Raw genomic sequence first — 19,920 nt, 5'->3', positions numbered from 1 at the left:
TCAGCCCGATCATATAGGATCGGGCGGATTGATGTCCGCAGCCTCAGAGCAGGCGGACCAGTAATCGAGCAGCGGTCTTAAGACCGCTGCTTCATAACTGCTGTTTCCGGCGAGCCTTCGGAGCTTGATAATTCGGCCCCATTAAATGAAGTTCTTATGCATGTTCCGTTCAAATTTCAATAAACACAACTTATAACACATATTAAAGGGACACTAAAGTAAAAATTAAACTCTGATTCAGAGAGAGCATACAATTACATTTACTTTGTTTTCTTTGTATCTTTTGTTGAAGAGTAAACCTAGGCAGGCTCAGGAGCAGCTATGCACTACTGTGAGCTAGCTGGTGATTGGTGACTGCACACAAATGCCTCTTGTTATTGGCTCAGCAGATGTGTTCAGCTAGCTTCCATTAGTGCATTGTTGCTCCTTAGCTTCTTACTCCCCAACAAAGGATACCAAGAGAATAACGCAAATTTGTTAACAGAAGTAAGTTTGAAACTAGCATGCTCTATCTGAATCATTAAAGTTTAAAGGGACACTGAACCCAATTTTTTTCTTTCGTGATTCAGATAGAGCATGCAATTTTAAGCCACTTTCTAATTTACTCCTATTATCAAATTATCTTCATTCTGTTGGCATCTTTATTTGAAAAGCAAGAATATAAGTTTAGGTGCCGGACCATTTTTGGTGAACAACCTGGGTTGTTCTTGCCGATTGGTGGATAAATTCACCCACCAATAAACAAGTGATGTCTAGGGTTCTGAACTAAATATTTGCTGGCTCCTTAGCTTAGATGCCTTCTTTTTCAAATAAAGATAGCAAGAGAACGAAGAAAAATTGGGAAAGTTGCTTAAAATTGCATGCTCTATTTGAATCACAAAAGAAAAAATTTGGGTTCAGTGTCCCTTTAATGTTGACTGTCTCTTTAAATATGATTATTTAAATATCATTTTATAATTGCAATCAATTGTTAAACATATTAATTATAACTATATAAATTATGCAATAATTAATTAAGCACATCATCAGTTGCTAATATAAAAATTGTATTGAAATCCTTTAGTCAGTCATCATCATCATTACTAAATCAGTTAGCTGCTATGCTTTACAGAACATTGTGCCTAATAAGTGCCTTATAGATTTTATTTTTAGCTGCTTAGTAACTAATAAGGTTTCCAGGTCTGGGTAGTCAAAGAGATCAAAGCATTGCTATTTATGTGTGTTACTAGCAAAAATGATTCAGTTGTGAAAAATATACATGGTGGGATCAAGAGTTGCTAAGGTATAGATTTTTTTAGGGGGGGCATTGTGTAACACCATCTACCATCATGCCCAGTCACCTATAGATTGTCCAGTATTTTTGTGTTAGACGACTGGCTACCCTAGTAGAAGTAACTAGGCCGGTACTGTATATACAGTATATAATTTAATCTTTCATTATATTTCATCTTAGAGGTTTCAACAAATAAATATTCTGTATTTTGATGTTTTATTTTGGAATACACATAAATTAGTTTTGGAATAGATTAGATAGATATTCTTTGACTTTTCAGCCAACTTACAGTAGCACAGTGGAATTGTGTTTTGCGGTCCGACGAGTCAACAATTCAAATTTTTTTTTTTAAAAAGCAGCCGTCATGTTCTCTAGAGGAAAGAGGAAAAGGACCATTCAAGCTGTTATCAGCGTCAGGTCCAAAAGTCAGCATCTGTCATGGTATGGGGGGTGTCAGTGCCCATGGCATGGGTAACTTGTACATCTTTGAAGGCACCATTAATGCAGAAAGATATGTATACATTTTGGAGCAACATATGCTGCCACCCAGATGTCATCTTTTCCAGGGACGTCCCTGCATTTTCCAGCAGGACAACGCCAAACCACATTCTGTCCAGATTACAAGCGCATGGTTGTGTAAGCAGAGAGAGCAGGTGCTAGCATGGCCTGCCTGCAGTCCTGACCTGTCTCCGATTGAGAATGTGTGGCACATTATGAAGCACAAAATGAGGCAAAGAAGGCCCCGTACAGTTGTGCAGCTGATGACATGGATAATGGAGGAATGGGGGGAAATTCATCTTGCTAAACTTAACCAAACGCTTAAAAAGTGTTATTAAAAGAAAAGGTGATGTTACACAGTGGTAAACAGTCAATTTACAAAGTAAAACATCAAATAATCGCCTAGATTTAGAGTTCTGTGTTAGCCGTCAAAAGCAGCGTTAAGGGGTCCCAACGCTGCTTTTGGCCGCACGCTGGTATTTAGAGTCGGCCAGGTAAAAGTGTACCACTCACTTTCAAGCCGCGACTTTTCCATACAGCAGATCCCCTTACGCCAATTGCGTATCCTATCTTTTCAATGGGATCTTCCTAACGCCGGTATTTAGAGTCTTGGCTGAAGTGAGCGTTACACCTCTACCGACATGACTCCTACCGCCCATGGAAAGGCTGTAGTTAAGAGCTTTATGGGCTAACGCCGGTAAATAAAGCTCTTAACTACAGTGCTCTAAAGTACACTAACACCCATAAACTACCTATGTACCCCTAAACCGAGGTCCCCCCACATCGCTGCCACTATAATAAATATTTTTAACCCCTAATCTGCCGACCATACATCGCCGCCACCTACATTATCCCTATGAACCCCTAATCTGCTGCCCCTAACATCGCCGACACCTACATAATATTTATTAACCCCTAATCTGCCCCCCCCCCCCCCACTTACGTACCTTACCTACACTTATTAACACCTAATCTGCCGACTGGACATCGCCACCACTATAATGAATGTATTAACCCCTAAACCGCTGCACTCCAGCCTTGCAAACACTAGAATACATTGTATTAACCCCTAATCTGCCCCCCCCAACGTCGCTGCCACCTAACTTCAAGTATTAAACCCTAATCTGCCGACCGGACCTCGCCGCTACTATAATAAATGTATTTTAACCCCAAAAGCTAAGTCTAACCCTAACACTAACACCCCCCTAAGTTAAATATAATTTTAATCTAACGAAATAAATTATTTCTTATTAAATAAATGAATCCTATTTAAAGCTAAATACTTACCTGTAAAATAAACCCTAATATAGCTACAATATAAATAATAATTATATTGTAGCTATTTTAGCATTTATATTTATTTTACAGGCAACTTTGTATTTATTTTAACTAGGTACAATAGCTATTAAATAGTTATTAACTATTTAATAGCTACCTAGTTAAAATAATTACAAAATTACCTGTAAAATAAATCCTAACCTAAGTTTCAATTAAACCTAACACTACACTATCAATAAATGAATTATATAAATGACCTACAATTACATACAATTAAATAAACTAAACTAAATTTAAAAAAAACAAACACTAAATTACAAAAAATAAAAAAAGATTACAGGAATATTAGGCTAATTACACCTACTCTAAGCCCCCTAATAAAATAAAAAAGCCCCCAAAATAATAAAGGTCCCTACCCTATTCTAAATTAAAAAGTAATCAGCTCTTTTACCAGCCCTTAAAAGGGCTTTTTGCAGGGCATGCCCCAAAGTAATCAGCTCTTTTGCCTGAAAAAAAACATACAACCCCCCAACATTAAAACCCACCACCCACATACCCCTATTCTAACCCAAACCCCCCTTAAATAAACCTAACACTACCCCCCTGAAGATCTCCCTACCTTGAGTCGTCTTCACCCAGCCGGGCCGAAGTCTTCATCCGATGGGGCAGAAGAGGACATCAAGACCGACAGAAGTCTACATCCTATCATGTCAGAAGGGGACATCCGGACCGGCAGACATCTTCATTCAAGCGGCATCTTCTATCTTCATCCATCCGGAGCGGAGCCATCTTCTTCCAAGCCGACGCGGATCCATCCTCTTCAACTGACGCCTACTCACCGAATGAAGGTTCCTTTAAATGACGTCATCCAAGATGGCGTCCCTCGAAATCCGATTGGCTGCTAGGATTCTATCAGCCAATCTGAATTAAGGTAGGAAAAATCTGATTGGCTGATTCAATCAGCCAATCAGATTGAGCTCACATTCTATTGGCTGTTCCGATCAGCCAATAGAATGCAAGCTCAATCTGATTGGCTGATTGGATCAGCCAATTGGATTGAACTTGAATCTGATTGGCTGATTGAATCAGCCAATCAGATTTTTCCTACCTTAATTCCGATTGGCTGATAGAATCCGAGGGATGCCATCTTGGATGAAGTCATTTAAAGGAACCTTCATTCGGCGAGTAGGAGTCAGTTGAAGAGGATGGATCTGCGTCGGCTGGGAAGAAGATGGCTCCGCTCCGCTCCGGATGGATGAAGATAGAAGATGCCGCTTGGATGAAGATGTCTGCCGGTCCAGATGTCCTCTTCTGCCCGGATAGGATGAAGACTTCTGCCGGTCTGGATGTCCTCTTCTCCCCCATCGGATGAAGACTTCGGCCCGGCTGGGTGAAGACAACTCAAGGTAGGGAGATCTTCAGGGGGGTAGTGTTAGGTTTATTTAAGGGGAGTTTGGGTTAGAGTAGGGGTATGTGGGTGGTGGGTTTTAATGTTGGGGGGTTGTATTTTTTTTTACAGGCAAAAGAGCTGATTACTTTGGGGCATGCCCCGCAAAAAGCCCTTTTAAGGGCTGGTAAAAGAGCTGATTACTTTTTAATTTAGAATAGGGTAGGGACCTTTATTATTTTGGGGGGCTTTTTTATTTTATTAGGGGGCTTAGAGTAGGTGTAATTAATCTTTTTTTATTTTTTGTAATTTAGTTTAGTTTATTTAATTGTATGTAATTGTAGGTAATTTATTTAATTAATTTATTGATAGTGTTAGGTTTAATTGTAACTTAGGTTAGGATTTATTTTACAGGTAATTTTGTAATTATTTTAACTAGGTAGCTATTAAATAGTAAATAACTATTTAATAGCTATTGTACCTAGTTAAAATAAATACAAAGTTGCCTGTAAAATAAATATAAATCCTAAAATAGCTACAATGTAATTATTAGTTATATTGTAGCTATATTAGGGTTTATTTTACAGGTAAGTATTTAGTTTTAAATAGGAATACATTAGTTAATAAGAGTTAATTTATTTCGTTAGATTAAAATTATATTTAACTTAGTCTTAAGACCGCTGCTTCTTAACTTAAATTTTTGGTGAGCCAAAAGGCTCGCGTGGAATAAGCAGCATCCGCTGCTTCATAAATATACCCCTAAATATTTAATGGAACCTTAAAATCAAAATTAATTTATCCATAGCATGATGAATTCCGCATTTGCTATCTTTACCTGTAATCCCAAGGAGTCTGGTGTGTAATCCTGCAGGATTCAGCACCTGGACCCCTTATACATTCTACACAGTAATTGCTTGATTAAGTGGCTACAGAAAATAAGATAATATAAATATACTTGAGGCTTTTTAAGTCCCTGGACTATAAAACAATGCAAATTGTGCTATAGATTTAAACACTGTTAAAACATTTATTTTACAGATTTAAATTCTTATATTATATACTGACTATGGGGTAGATTTTTCATACCCCAGGTGGACATGATTCGCTATAGTGAATCATAACCGCCCTGCATCGCTAACTGCCGACAGCATACGCTGTCGGCATTTAACATTGCACAAGCAGTTCTGTTGAACTATTTGTGCAATGCTGCCCCCTGCAGATTCGTGTCCAATCGGCCACTAGCAGGGGGTGTCAATTAACCTGATCGTATGAGATCAGGCGGATTGCTCTCCACCGCCGCCTCATGATGAATCCAGCCTCCTCCAATCATTGCGCGGCCTCACGAGCTGGACACCTTGGGGTGCGCACAATGATTGGAGGAAGCTGGATTTGTCATTGCTGTGCTAAGGGCTAGATTTATCAAAGCTGAGGTGGACAGGGACGCGTATACGCACCCCTGTATGCCTCAGCTCGTCTGTGGCGGGTGAATTTACCCGCAGGTAATCACCGTTGTACACAAGCGCAATTTTGCGCTTGCGTGCAATCCCGCACCCTGCCCGCGCACAGCCAATCACGCATGGGCAGGAGCTGTCAATCTCCTCGGTTGGACTAGACCGCGGAGAATGAATTTCTCCACCTTAAAGGTGGCGAAGAGGTTAGGGAAGCGGCGGTCTAGTGACCGCTGCTTGTTAAATTACGGCGAGCAAGTTCTTGTGAGAACTTGCAGCCTTGGGGCTTTGATAAATCGAGCCCTTAGTACAGCAGGAGCTGCGGGAGGAAGATCACCGATCTGCTGTCATAAGGAAAAAAGGTAAGTATTTAAAAAAAAAAAAAAAAAAAAACGCTTAAATGTAAAGTTTAATGAATTAAAGTGCCTCTATTTTTAAGAGTATTTTTTTAAAACAGGGCACTTTCTCAGTTAACTTTACATTCACTTTAATGTTCATTTTAAAATGTTTGCTAGCATTGAAATGTTTCTTATTTAACATAACAAAACCAAAACCTTTAAATGTAACAAAAATTGCTTCAAACCTCTTTTTGTTATGCTTTTTTTTTGCTTGCTATATTTTTGCAAGCCTGTGTTGCTTCATATCTTTAAAAGGGCCGCTAAACCACCAGTTTTAAACTTCCTGTAATATTCCAGAACAGTCGTCTTAAACAGCTGCCCTTCTCACAGATCTGAACAAACAGTGTCAATAGTCCGAACAAGCTGCAGCAAGTTTTCCACATTTATGGGATGTCCGTTGTTACACTTTTCTCTCACATCTGCCTGATCCCATTATGATCCATTCCACTTTGAACTTTTGTTTTTGTTTGCTGCTTTTATTGTGTAATTTGGAGACTCGTGCTGCCAATTTTGGATTTCCTGAATGCATTTGTCTAATATGAACAGAAACGTTACTTGAGAACTTGATCCTCATAAATTCCCTTCCTTGAATCCCTAATTTCCGACTATTCTTGCAGTGTGAGCTTTATTATTTAGACATTTTGTACACAAATGTAAGACACAGAGACCATTTATGTTAAAGGGACAGAAAGCAGCAATACGATAATACTTCAGCCAATTAAAACATTAAAAACTGCATTATTGATTGCCTAACTCTGGGATGGATCACAATCCATAAATAATATTTCAATAGAAAAACATACTTACAGTCTATGGGGATTTGTGTAGATAAATCAATCAAGTTTTCTAAATGATTGTAATTGACCTCCATGTGTTTAACCCTGAAACAAGGTGAAAAGCATAGTTAGAGGGATCTGAAACCTACATTTTTATTTTATGATTCAGATAGAGCATACAATTTTTAAACAACTTTCTAATTTACATTTTTTTAATCTAATTTGCATCATTCTCTTTGTATCCTCTGTTGAAGGAGCAGCAATTGCATTACTGGGAGCTAGCTAAACACATCAGTATACCAATGACAAGAGACATATGTGTTCGGCCACCAATCAACAACTAGCCATCAGTAGTGCAATGCTGCTCTTTCGACAGACGATACAAAGAGAATGGTGCAAATTTGATAATAGAAGTAAATTGGAAAGTTGTTTAAAATTGTATATTCTATCTGAATTGTATCCCTTAAATCTTATCTCTCTGGGCTAGCAGTCCAATACTAGTCTTGGGCTAAACACAGCTTCTGAGACATTTAGGGGCACTATGTGTATTTAGCCACCAGTGACGTTCCATCTGCACATGTACAATTTACTAAGAAAATATTAAAAGAAACACTTTCCATAGCTATATCAGTTTTAAAAAGTGAAACTATGGACTACCTAATGCTGCCCAGAAATGGCAAGTCACACTCACTAATCACCCATAGACACCCGCAAACCATTCTGACGCTCTCCATGAATCACTTTAACTCTGGCCTTCCTGGTCCAATGGGACTTCTCCAGTCTTCTGGTCCAGGGTACAATAATTATTAAATGTTGGAAGGCATCAACAAATGCCAACTCAAGATTAGCTACTCTAAGTTGTAAAGTCTGTTTCACTATGAAGTGCTGCATAGTTGATGTACAGTATTTCTTTGTTAATCTTATATTCCACACTGACTAAGGGCTAATCTTCATAGGTAGATGAAAGTAACATTTTTACTGTTTTAACTACTCTATAAAAAGATAATACCTTACATTACCATGTTCCTCGTAGAAACTGAGCACTGTGTGTATTCACAGATTAGAGTACAATGCTGAAGTGAAGAGAGATATGTGCTAAAACGTCTGCTTAGTTAAAGGGGCACTGAACCCAAAAAATTTATTTCGTGATTCAAATAGAGCATGCAATTTTAAGCAACTTTCTAATTTACTCCTATTATCAATTTTTCTTCGTTCTCTTGCTATCTTTATTTGAAAAAGAAGGCATCTAAGCTAAGGAGTCAGCAAATTTTTGGTTCAGAACCATGAATAGCACTTGTTTATTGGTGCTGTCCAATCAGCAAGAACAACCCAGGTTGTTCACCAAAAATGGGCCGGCATCTAAACTTACATTCTTGCTTTTCAAATAAACATACCAAGAGAATGAAGAAAATTTGATTATAGGAGTAAATTAGAAAGTTGCTTAAAATTGCACGCTCTCTCTGAATCATGAAAGAAAAATTTGGGTTCAGTGTCCCTTTAATCATATGTTATAGTCACTTCCATGCCCCCTTATTGTCCGTTTTTTGACGAATACTCCTCCTTCAGAACAAAACCATTGTCCCACTACAAAACTGTCAAACATTTGCTTTTTAGATAACAAGATTTAAGGGATTTCCCTAAGCCTGTTGATGGATATCAGGAGTCTAGTAAAATACAGACCATCTATTGGGTTTAAAAAAAGAATTGTTAGCTGAGTGCAATCTATGTTTATTCATCTCTCACACATCTTTGTGAACAAAAGCATTAACAAATTATATATACATTTTTCACCACACAAGAATGTGAATCGTTCATCTGTAAAAGAAATGTGATAAATATGGGTAGTAACTTTTATACATAGGGAGAGGAATGACACGTCAGTCTGTAAACTGTCAGCCCTGGGGTCATATTCTTGCTAATCTCAGCCTATGTTTGTGCCAGTACTCACTACTGTCTGAGATATTCTTGTCTGCAATGCATAAATCACAAAGAACATCTGCAGCCTGCCCTTTTCTAAGTGTGGACCAGCATGTGAAGCAAGGCCGGATTGGCCTACCAGGATACCAGGAGATTTCCCGGTGGGCTGCAGCAGCTGGGACTGGAAAGATACAATTTAAAGGGGTGAATAATGCATGCAGTAGGGTTTGTCTATGTAATAACAACCTTGCACTTTTATTTAATAGAGACTATTATAATTTAATTTTGGGGAAGGAGTATCCCAGAAATATCCTTTGAGGAAAAGGGGGCGTGTGCATTATATGGATTTAAAAGAATATAGGTCTGGTCTTCATATTTTCCAGGGCTGCTTTTAATTCTCAGTCCGGCCATGATGTGAAGATGATGTAGATATGAAGATCAAAGTTATCTATGTCAGTGTTTTTCTATTCAAGTACTCAGGGCACACCAACGGGACAGATGTTCATAATATCTGAACTAGAGCATAGGTGATACAATCAGTTGATCACTAGGGTTACAAGCTGTCATCCACAAAAATACTGGATGGTCTGTCAGTGACTGGGCACGATGGGAGGTGAGGTAACTCCAAAAGCTCTTCCTTAGCCCCACTCTTGATCCCACCATGCATATTTTTTTTAACAACTGAACAGTAATTTTACCCCTTGACTGCCAGTAACATGCAAATAAATATTTTACCTCTTTGGCTAACAGTAATGCATGTAAACAGAAGTGATTTGACCCATTTGACCACCCCTCATTTCTGTCTGCTCCATATTTGTAATGCATTGGGGCATAGGAGATCTTTTGACATTTAGCTAACACTCATGGACTTTAAAAAAATTTGGACATTTAAATGTCCAGTATAGTAATGTCGCGAACATAAAATTTTCGGTTCGCGAACGGCGAACGCAAACTTCCGCAAATGTTCGTGAACGGGCAAACCGCCATAGACTTCAATAGGCAGGCGAATTTTAAAACCCACAGGGACTCTTTCTGGCCACAATAGTGATGGAAAAGTTGTTTCAAGGGGACTAACACCTGGACTGTGGCATGCTGGAGGGGGATCCATGGCAAAACTCCCATGGAAAATTGCATAGTTTATGCAGAGTCTGGTTTTAATCCATAAAGGGCATAAATCACCTAACATTCCTAAATTGTTTGGAATAACGTGCTTTAAAACATCAGGTATGATGTTGTATCGATCAGGTAGTGTAAGGGTTATGCCCGCTTCACAGTGACAGACCAAACTCCCCGTTTAACGCACCGCACTGCATTATTCTAGGGCCAAAGGGAATCACAGCACCACGACCACGAAGGCCCCTGCGGGGTGGCCTGCCTCTGCCTGTCATTTTTTTTTTTGATTAGTGGTACTATGCGTGCAAGCTACTGTGACAACAGATATGAGTGGCACTGTGCACTGGCAGAAGTTTGCAGAGTAGACACTGTAGACGCTTGCAGACAACTAACTGCTATTCAATCTATTGCAGTCAAAATTGTATTTTTTTTTTAAATGTACACTACTGTTACACCAGATATGAGTTGCACTGGTGTGACACTGTGCCCTGGCAGGCCCTGAAACGCACACGTGTGAAGGAAACTGACTGCTATTACTTCACAGTCAAATTTCTAGTTTTTTTTTTAATGTACACTACTGTTACACCAGATATGAGTTGCACTGGTGTGACACTGTGCCCTGGCAGGCCCTGAAACGCACACATGTGAAGGAAACTGACTGCTATTATTTCACAGTCAAAAAAGCGTTGTTTTTTTTAAATGTACACTACTGTTACACCAGATATGAGTGGTGGCACTGGGCAAGTGGGCACAGTATACGCTGTGAGTATGACACACACGCTGGCAGGCAGGCAACTGCAATTAGATTACACAGGAAAAAAAAAAAGCAGACTGATGTTCTACCCCTTTTTGGGGTGCTGTCCTTACAGCAGAGATCAGATGAGTCCTTCAGGACTGCAGTGGACACTGAATACACTAGCCTAGCTATCGATTTCCCTATTAAATCAGCAGCAGCTACACTGTCCCTCCTCTCACTAAGAATGCAGCTTCCGAATGAATCTAAAATGGATGCTGTCCAGGAGGTGGGAGGGTCTGGGAGGGAGGGTCTGCTGCTGATTGGCTGGAATGTGTCTGCTGACTGTGAGGTACAGGGTCAAAGTTTACTCAATGATGACGAATAGGGGGCGGACCGAACATTGCATATGTTCGCCCGCCGCGGCAAATGCGAACAAGCTATGTTCGCCAGGAACTATTCGCCAGCGAACTATTCGCGACATCACTAGTCCAGTATTTTTGCGAAGATTTTACTGGACAGCCTCCTAAAATACTGGACTTTCCGGGTTAAATACTGACATCTGGCAACCCTACTGGCCAGTAACCATAGTTACTAACCTGCTCTCACCCATCAGCTGATTATTTCACCAATAGTAGATAGAATGTTTTAATTTAAGCAGAGGATAATAAATTAAGTGAAAATGTGTCACGTTGAATGTATGGTTTTGCTGTTTTTTCCCCTTACTTTAGACACTCACTTAAAGGGATAGTAAAGCCCAAAATTTTCTTTTATGATTCAGATAGAACATACAATTTTAAACAACTTTACAATTTTATTCTATTATCAAATTTTCTTCATTCTCTTGTTATCCATTGCTGAAGGGACAGCATTGCACTACTGACAGGACGCAGAAAATATCTATTTAGCCAATCACAAGAGACAAATGTGTGCAGACACCAATTAGCAGCAGCTCCCACTAGTGTATGATATGTGCATATTCATTTTTTAACAAGGGATACTAAGAGAACGAAGCACATTTGAAAATAGAAGTGAATTTAAAAGTGTCTTAAAATGACCTGCTTTATCTAAATCATGCAAGTTTAATTTTGACTTTCTTATCCCTTTAACCATATATTTAAATGGAGAACACAAATTACTGGTTTCTTATTGTCGTACAATGCTTGAATATAATGCTGTTTTATTCTTATTTTCTTAAAAGGGTCTGGCTGGTTCTCCTGGTCCTATTGGATACCCAGGGACACGTGGTGTAAAGGTAAGTGTGTTCTTCACATTGGATCATTTGGCTATAGCAATGTACACACACACACACAAACATATATATATATATATGTGTATTTATATATTTTTAATTAATTATATATATATATATATATATATATATATATATATATATATATATATATATATATATACACACTCTGTTTATCCGCATCTCCGGACCAAAAGAAAATAAAAATGAAACAATATGTAAAAAAAATTATCACAACTTTATTATGTAGAAAAAATATTAAAATCCTGGGCATGTAAAAACATGGAAAATAAGCTACAGTCCTGTAGCTGAATATAACAACAGCAGCCAAACATGTTTCTGGCCTAATGTCAGCCCTTGTTTTCGGGCCTAATATAAACAGGGTTCAAAATTTGAAGTCCTAAACAAAATATTACTCGTCACTTCTAATCCCACCCACACCACACCCACTACTTCACCCTCTCTTTGCATATGTTTAGCCATTGTGTCACATTTTGTAATATTGTTTTTATTTTATACCATAACAAATTAAATAACACTACATACAGTAATAAATTAACAAAAAATAAGTTCATAACAGTTAGAAACATCAACTAAAGGTTCTGGAGAAGACAAAGTTTTTTATATAATTCTGATCTCTTCCTTCTTAACTATCTTTCTCAACTCCCTCCTCTCTTCAATCTCTCTTTTTACCCTCTCCCTTCTCTCTCAGGCCATATTTTCTTTTTACACTCTTTCCCCTCTCTCATATCTCTTCACTCTTTTTTCTCCTTTTCTCTCCTCTCTCTCTCTCTCTTAACTCTCAGTAAGAGTCTAAGAACTAATGGGGTCCCTATAACCCTAGAGGAATAACATATCATTGCACTTTCATAGATATCCCTTTAGATAATAGTTTTAGCACATAGCCCAAAATGTGTATTTGGCAGTACTGCTATATGAATGTACATTCTGCAAATAAAATGTGCCAATTTTGCTACTTATGACATGCCACCAGACTTCAGTCTCAGGGGCCGATTTAAGAAGCTCCGTATCGGCCCCAATGCCTCTGTTTCCGCGCTAGTCTTCAGGCTTGCCAGAAACAGGAGTTGAGAAGCAGCAGTCTTAAGACCGCTGCTCCTTAACTCATACGCCACCTGAGGCGGTGTACAGCAATCAGCCCGATCACATACGATCGGGCTGATTGACACCCCCTGCTAGCAGTCGATGGGCCGCGAATCTGCAGGGGGCAGGATTGCACAAGCAGTTCACCAGAACTGCTTGTGCTATGATAAATGCAGACAGCATATGCTGTATGCATTTAGCAATGTGCGGCGGACATGATCGCTACAGCGGATCATGTTTGTCTCACAATGGTAAATCTACCCCTCAGCATTCACTAAATAACTTTCACTTGCCACCATTAAATTTCCACTCGCTAATGGCTATTTCTGTATTTACATAGCTATAGCCTAAAGACCAGTGGGACTTGCACAAGATTCTGCTTCTGTAAGGGTCATGATCTAATATATGTGTGTGTGCATTTTGTCTTTACATACACATATCCAGTGTTGTATAAAAATGATTAGGCTTTATTTGATTTTAAATTTAAATTCTATGTATTTTTCATTGTACAGTATATGTATTTTATAATGCATGAATTTGTGTGGGTTTCACTGTTTATAATTACATTATTGTGTGATTTTGTATTGTGTTTGGGTATAGTTAAGTATAATTGTGTTATAAGTGTTCAAAAATCATTACTTATGTTACATATAGAAATTTAAATGGCATTTTATTGACAATTGAGTGCTTTATAGGGTGCTTTTGGAGTGAGAGGACCAAAGGGAAGCAAAGGAGAGAAAGTAAGTCAATAAATACTGATAAGTTCTTTTCAACCTAATAATCACTGTTCCCCCATTTTTCTAGTGATCTAAACAGGGATACATTTCTTAAACAATTATATTGTATAGTCAATTCTTTGTCATTGTGTACAAAACAATAACTAGAAAACTAATACCTGATAAAAAGATTGAGAAAGGGTAAGACAGGATGCTAAAGTGCCCGGTTTTTAAAAATTTGATTAAAAACAGGGGCACTTTAATTCATCAAAATTTACATTTCACTCGTGTTGTGAAAAAATACTTACCTTTAAAACTTGACGGCCGCTCCAGCTTCGTCGCAAAGCCTTTTCCTGGGTCTAAAATGAGGAATTTGGCTTCCTCCAATCACGGCGTTGAATTAGACACTGATTCCCCGGGGGGAAGCCGAGATTTGAGGATGAACGATCCATAATTTCTGACAACAGAAATGGCTTGCGACGACCCGGGGAACCTGGAGCGGCTGTCAAGTTTAAAAGGCAAGTATTATTTCACGAGTAAAATGTACATTTTGATGAATTAAAGTGCCCCTGTTTTTAATTGAATTTCAATCTAAATTGTATAAGCTCAGTTCATGATCAGCCCACAACCAGCCAAACAACCAGCAGTGTAGATAAAATATATTTATTAAAACATGTTATAAAACAATCCTTATCATAGGTACTTTGTGTATCAAAAGAGGGAAGGGAAAACAATGTCCAAAATCCCTTACCAGGGATACAACAAATCCCACTCAAGTCCAAATTTGCACCTCACAGTATCTCAGGAATCTTTAAAAGTTAATCCGACATGTGGTTTGGAGTGTGTAACTATTTCTTCCTCTTTTTTTTATCCTTTATACTCTGCTGGTTCCTCCTTATTAGATCCAATAGGGAGAAACCAGCAGAGTTTAAAGGAGGAACTAGAGGAAGAAATAGTTGTAAAGAAGTAAATTGGAAAGTTGATTAAAATTGTATGCTCTATCTGAATCATGAAATTAAAATTTGGGGGTTAATTCACAGTTATAACATTGTATCAGTAAGGAATAGGATTTGAACATATTGGTAAACAATCTACAATATATACACATTACTGTTGTTCTTAACAATATTAAATAATACATCTTTTTTATTTTTTATCTATATAAACCAACAAATTAAAAGCAAAAAAATATCTATACTATAATCGCGTTTGTAACGTGTCCGTTGCCAGTTGCGCACGCATAATCAAAGGAATGTTGAATGCGCGAGGCAGCCGAAAGAATGTTGGCTGCGCACAGAGCCAAAATAATCCACGTGTATTCCGAAAATGGCAGGGTGGTGAAAGAATTCTTTCACCACCCTGCCATTTTCAGAATCCACCTAGATGCAGCGTAGGCAAACAAAAAAATGCAACCGCCTGCATGAAATAACTAAAAAACACGTAACCACCCGCAACAAATAAAAAAAAAAAAAAAAAAAGAACCGCCCAGACAAAGTATTAAGAAAAAAACCCGACCCGCCTGCACGAAATATTAAAAAAAAAAATAACCACCCTAATGAAGTATTAAGAAAAAAAAATAAACATAACCGTCCGTACTAAGTATTAACAAAAAAAACCTAACCCTTAAAGGGACAGTATACACTCATTTTCATATAACTGTATGTAATAGACACTACTATAAAGAATAAGATGCACAGATACTGATATAAAAATCCAGTATAAAACTGTTTAAAAACTTTGTCAGTTTGGCTCTGTTGAAAAGGTAGCTGGAAAGCCCACTGCAAGTGGGAAATAAGACTCTCCCCCCCCTCCCCCTTCTTTTACATATGAAAAGACCCTTAACACAAACAGGAGCAAGCTAGAGAAGGTAGCTGACGGTATTCACATAAAACTTTGGGGCTTGGTTAGGAGTCTGAAAATCAGAGCAATGTTATTTAAAAATAAGCAAAACTATACATTTATTTTAAAAAAAAACTTTATTGGCTATATAAATAGATCACCTACAAAACATTTATGCAAAGAAAAAATGAGTGTATAATGTCCCTTTAAATCACTAAACTCCCAAAACAGAAACTACCTAACTCTTATGCCGCCAAACCCCCACAAAGCCAACTAAACAAATTACAATATTAACTCCTAAACCGCCAAACCCTACAATGCCAACTAACTAATTATACTATTAACCCCTAAACTGACAACCCCCCACATCGCAATAATCCTAATTAAACCTTAAACCGCCAACCCCCCACATCGCAATAAACCTAATTAACCTATTAACTTCTAAACCGCCAACCCCCCCACAAGGCAAATAACTAATTTAATTACTAAACCCCATAACCTAACACACCCTAAATTAATTATTACTACTAAATTACAATTAAAATAAAAAATCCTAACATTTAATTACAAAAAAATGATCTAACATTACAAAAAATAAAAAAGTTTAACATTACAGAAAAAATATAAAAAATGAAACCTAATCCCTATGAAAATAAACCCCCCCCCCCAAAATGAAAACACCCTCTAATCTAAACTACCAATAGCCTTTAAAAGGGCCTTTTGTAGGGCATTGTCCTAAGTTAAACAGCTCTTTTATGTTTTAAAAATACTAAGTCCTCCCATAACAGTAAAAAAAACCCACCCACCAAACCCCCCAAAATAAAAAACTTAACACTAAAAAAAACCTAAACTACCTATTGTCTCTAAAGGGGCATTTGTATGGGCATTGCCCTTAAAAGGGCAATCAGCTCTTTTACTGCCCTTAAAAGGACATTCAGCTATTTTAAAAGCCCATTAAATCCCTAATCTTAAAAATAAAACCCCCCAAAAAAATATAACCCCCAAATAGGTACTCACTGTTCCTGAAGTCCGGCAGAGAAGGTCTTCTTCCAGGTGGCTCCATCATCTTCCATCTTCATTCGGAGCGAAGGTGGCACGGAGCGGAGCTGGCTTCCCCGATGCACAGATCCTCAGCGGTGGTTCTCATCATGGTCCTCAGCGGCGGTCTTCAGCAGATGGGGTCCAAAGTGGCGTGGAGCTCCTCTTCATGTGATTTTCTGCCACACACTGAAAATTAAATGCAAGGTACTCCATATTTATTGGGGTACCTTGCATTCCTATTGGCTTAAATATTGAAATCAGCCAATAGGATGAGAGCTACTGAAATCTTATTGGCTGATTTGAACAGCCAATAGGATTTCAGTAGCTCTAATCCTATTGGCTGATTTCAAAATTTCAGCCAATAGGAATGCAAGGTACCCCAAATTGATTGCGGTACCTTGCATTCAATCTTCAATGTACGACGGACATCAGATGAAGAGGAGCCTCCACGCCGTTGAGGACTGCCGCTGTTGAGGACCGCTGCTAAGGATCCGTGCATCGGGGAAGACAGCTCCGCACCTCTGCTCCGTGCCGCCTTCGTTCTGGATGAAGATAGAAGATGATGGAGTTCCCTGGAAGAAGACCTTCTCTGTCGGACTTCAGGAATGGTGAGTACCTATTTGGGGCTTAGTCTTAGGCTTTTTATTTTAATTTTTTGGGGTGGCTTTTTTTCTTTAGATTTTGGGTTTTTGGGCTGAAAAAGAGCTGATTGCCCTTTTAAGGGCTGTAAGAGAGCTGAATGCCCTTTTAAAGGCAATGCCCATACAAATGCCCCTTTTGGGGCAATCGGTAGTTTAGGTTTTTATAGTGTTAGGTTTTTTTTTATTTTGGGGGGTTTGGTGGATGGGGGTTTTTACTGTTAGGGGGTAATTGGTAATTTGTTTAGGTAAAAGAGCTGTTTAACTTATGGCAATGCCCTACACAAGCCCTTTTAAGGGCTATTGGTAGTTTAGTATTAGATTAGGGGGTGTTTTTATTTTTGGGGGGATTTTTTATAGGGGTTTAAACTTTTGATTTTGGATAGCTTTGTTTATTTTTTTCTGTAATTTTACATTTTTTATTTGTGTAATTTTAGCTTTGGGGTTTGTAGTTTTTTTTTTAAATAGACTGCCCTCTGGGCAGGCTTATCACCTAGTATATATATATTTAACTTTGTATTTTTACAGGGTGAAGATGGATTTCCTGGTTTCAAAGGAGACATGGGACTCAAAGGAGACAGGGTAAAGAACTTAAACTACTGCCTAACAAGTGATGTCCCATGGAGCCAATTTTTTATTTTATGGTGGTTGTCCATTCAGTTTTCATGAAAAGGCTAAAATGATTAAATTTTGTTTCTGTACTTACAGGGAGATCCTGGAGCTTTGGGAGTGCGTGGGGAGGATGGCCCTGAAGGGCCAAAAGGGCAAAACGGACCTTTGGGTGATTTAGGATCATCTGGTATTTCTGGAGAAAAGGTTTATATCTATACTCACTTCTCAGTCTTTAAGAACGTGCTTTAAAAACACAAATAAACATTGCATATGTCAAGCTACCTAACTAACCTAATGTGGAGTTTATTTTTTGTACATCTGTCATTCAGATAGGATTTAATTGACACTGAATCCTCTAGTGCATTGTTTTTCAGCTCTATTCCTCAAGGCACACCAACAGGCTACATTTTCATGATATCTAAACTAGACAACAGGTGAAATAACCAGTAACTATGTTTACTAACTTGCTCTCCTCCATCAACTGATTATTTCACCTGTGATCTAGCTAAGACATAATGAAAACCTGGCCTGTTGGTGTGTCCTTAGAATTGGAGTTGAAAAACTAGTGTACCTGAAAGAATTCCTGGTAGTATTTGTGTATTTGATCATCATATTTCTTATTACCCAATGTATAGGAAGTGTCTAATTTTGACATCCCATTATACAACATATTATTAAATTCCATAATGCAACTGAAAATTCACTGTCATACAATTCAAATTTGCTTGCTACTGTCTATAATATTGATCATCTCTTCTACCAACAGGGAAAGCTTGGTGTTCCAGGCCTTCCAGGGTATCCAGGTCGTCAGGGCTCCAAGGTAAGTCTATATGCCCCAGTAAAGACATAGCAACCCTTGCAAAGAGGCCTTTGTACTTTATACCACAGGGTAACATAATAAAACTCACTTGAGGTGAGGGAAAGGGAGCCATCTTCTCACACTCCAGGGCAATTCAAATTGTGTTCAAAAAGGATTTTTTCAGTACCATGTGTATGTGCACTGTGCTCATGCTTAGCTCCTGAGCGAACCTTAATTATGTGTACCCATTTAACATAGTAACATAGTAACATAGTAGATAAGGATAAAAAAAGACTGAAGTCCATCGAGTTCAACCTATACAAATCTAAAATACTTACAAAAAGCTCCAGTTAAGCTTAAATAACCCCATTAAAATGTGACCCATTTAATACTAGCAATCATATCCATGAATTTTGTTTATATACAGAAATTTATCCAGACTATTTTTAAATGTATCTATGGTACTGGCATTCACTACCTCCTTTGGTAATGAGTTCCACAATTTTATTGCTCTTACAGTGAAAAAACATTTCCGTTGCAGGAGATTAAATCTCCTTTCCTCCAACCTTAAATTATGACCTCTTGTCAGAAACAATTTTCTTGGAATAAAAAGAGCTTCTGCCATCTCTGTATATGGGCCTTGAATATATTTATATAAAGTAATCATGTCACCTCTCAAGCGCCTTTTTTCTAAAGAGAACAGACCCAGTTTGGCTAGCCTCTCCTCTCTAATCATTATTTGACCATAATCTATTGTTTGCTAATTATCATCATGTAAATGGCTGCAGATGAGTCATTTATGAGGTTAACAAAAAACAAAATAGCAATCAGACATTTTTTATTGATTATCACATGATTTTATTTTTCATTATTGTTTTGGTGAAATATTTACGCTATACTTAACATATGCGAGTCCTGTTTTTTTTTATTACAATTCATCATCTCAATACTTAATTACATATTTACAGGGCCATTTTTCATTTATTAAAGGGCCACTGTAAGTAAATATTTTCTATGCCTGTTACTAAATAACTACCCCAAATACGCTTTTTATCAATAGCATTTCATTAACATATCTCTACCGTATATCAGAAATCTTGT

The 19,920-nt window shown here is 38.0% G+C and overlaps 1 protein-coding gene across 2 annotated transcripts in view; it reads left to right on the top strand.

Moving 5' to 3' along the window:
* Positions 1 to 19,920, top strand: part of COL5A3 (collagen type V alpha 3 chain) — a 295,561-nt gene that overhangs the window by 194,346 nt on the left and 81,295 nt on the right. For both annotated transcript variants that reach the window (XM_053718030.1, XM_053718029.1), the window contains 5 exons: positions 12,023 to 12,076; positions 13,870 to 13,914; positions 17,937 to 17,990; positions 18,117 to 18,224; positions 18,787 to 18,840. In XM_053718030.1, coding sequence (XP_053574005.1) covers positions 12,023 to 12,076; positions 13,870 to 13,914; positions 17,937 to 17,990; positions 18,117 to 18,224; positions 18,787 to 18,840 — 315 coding nt within the window. The remainder of the gene's footprint in view (positions 1 to 12,022; positions 12,077 to 13,869; positions 13,915 to 17,936; positions 17,991 to 18,116; positions 18,225 to 18,786; positions 18,841 to 19,920) is intronic.

The sequence above is a fragment of the Bombina bombina genome, chromosome 6, assembly GCF_027579735.1.
Source record: "Bombina bombina isolate aBomBom1 chromosome 6, aBomBom1.pri, whole genome shotgun sequence".
In the NCBI taxonomy this organism is placed as follows: Eukaryota; Metazoa; Chordata; class Amphibia; order Anura; family Bombinatoridae; genus Bombina; species Bombina bombina.
This window is presented reverse-complemented; position numbering and strand designations above follow the sequence as displayed.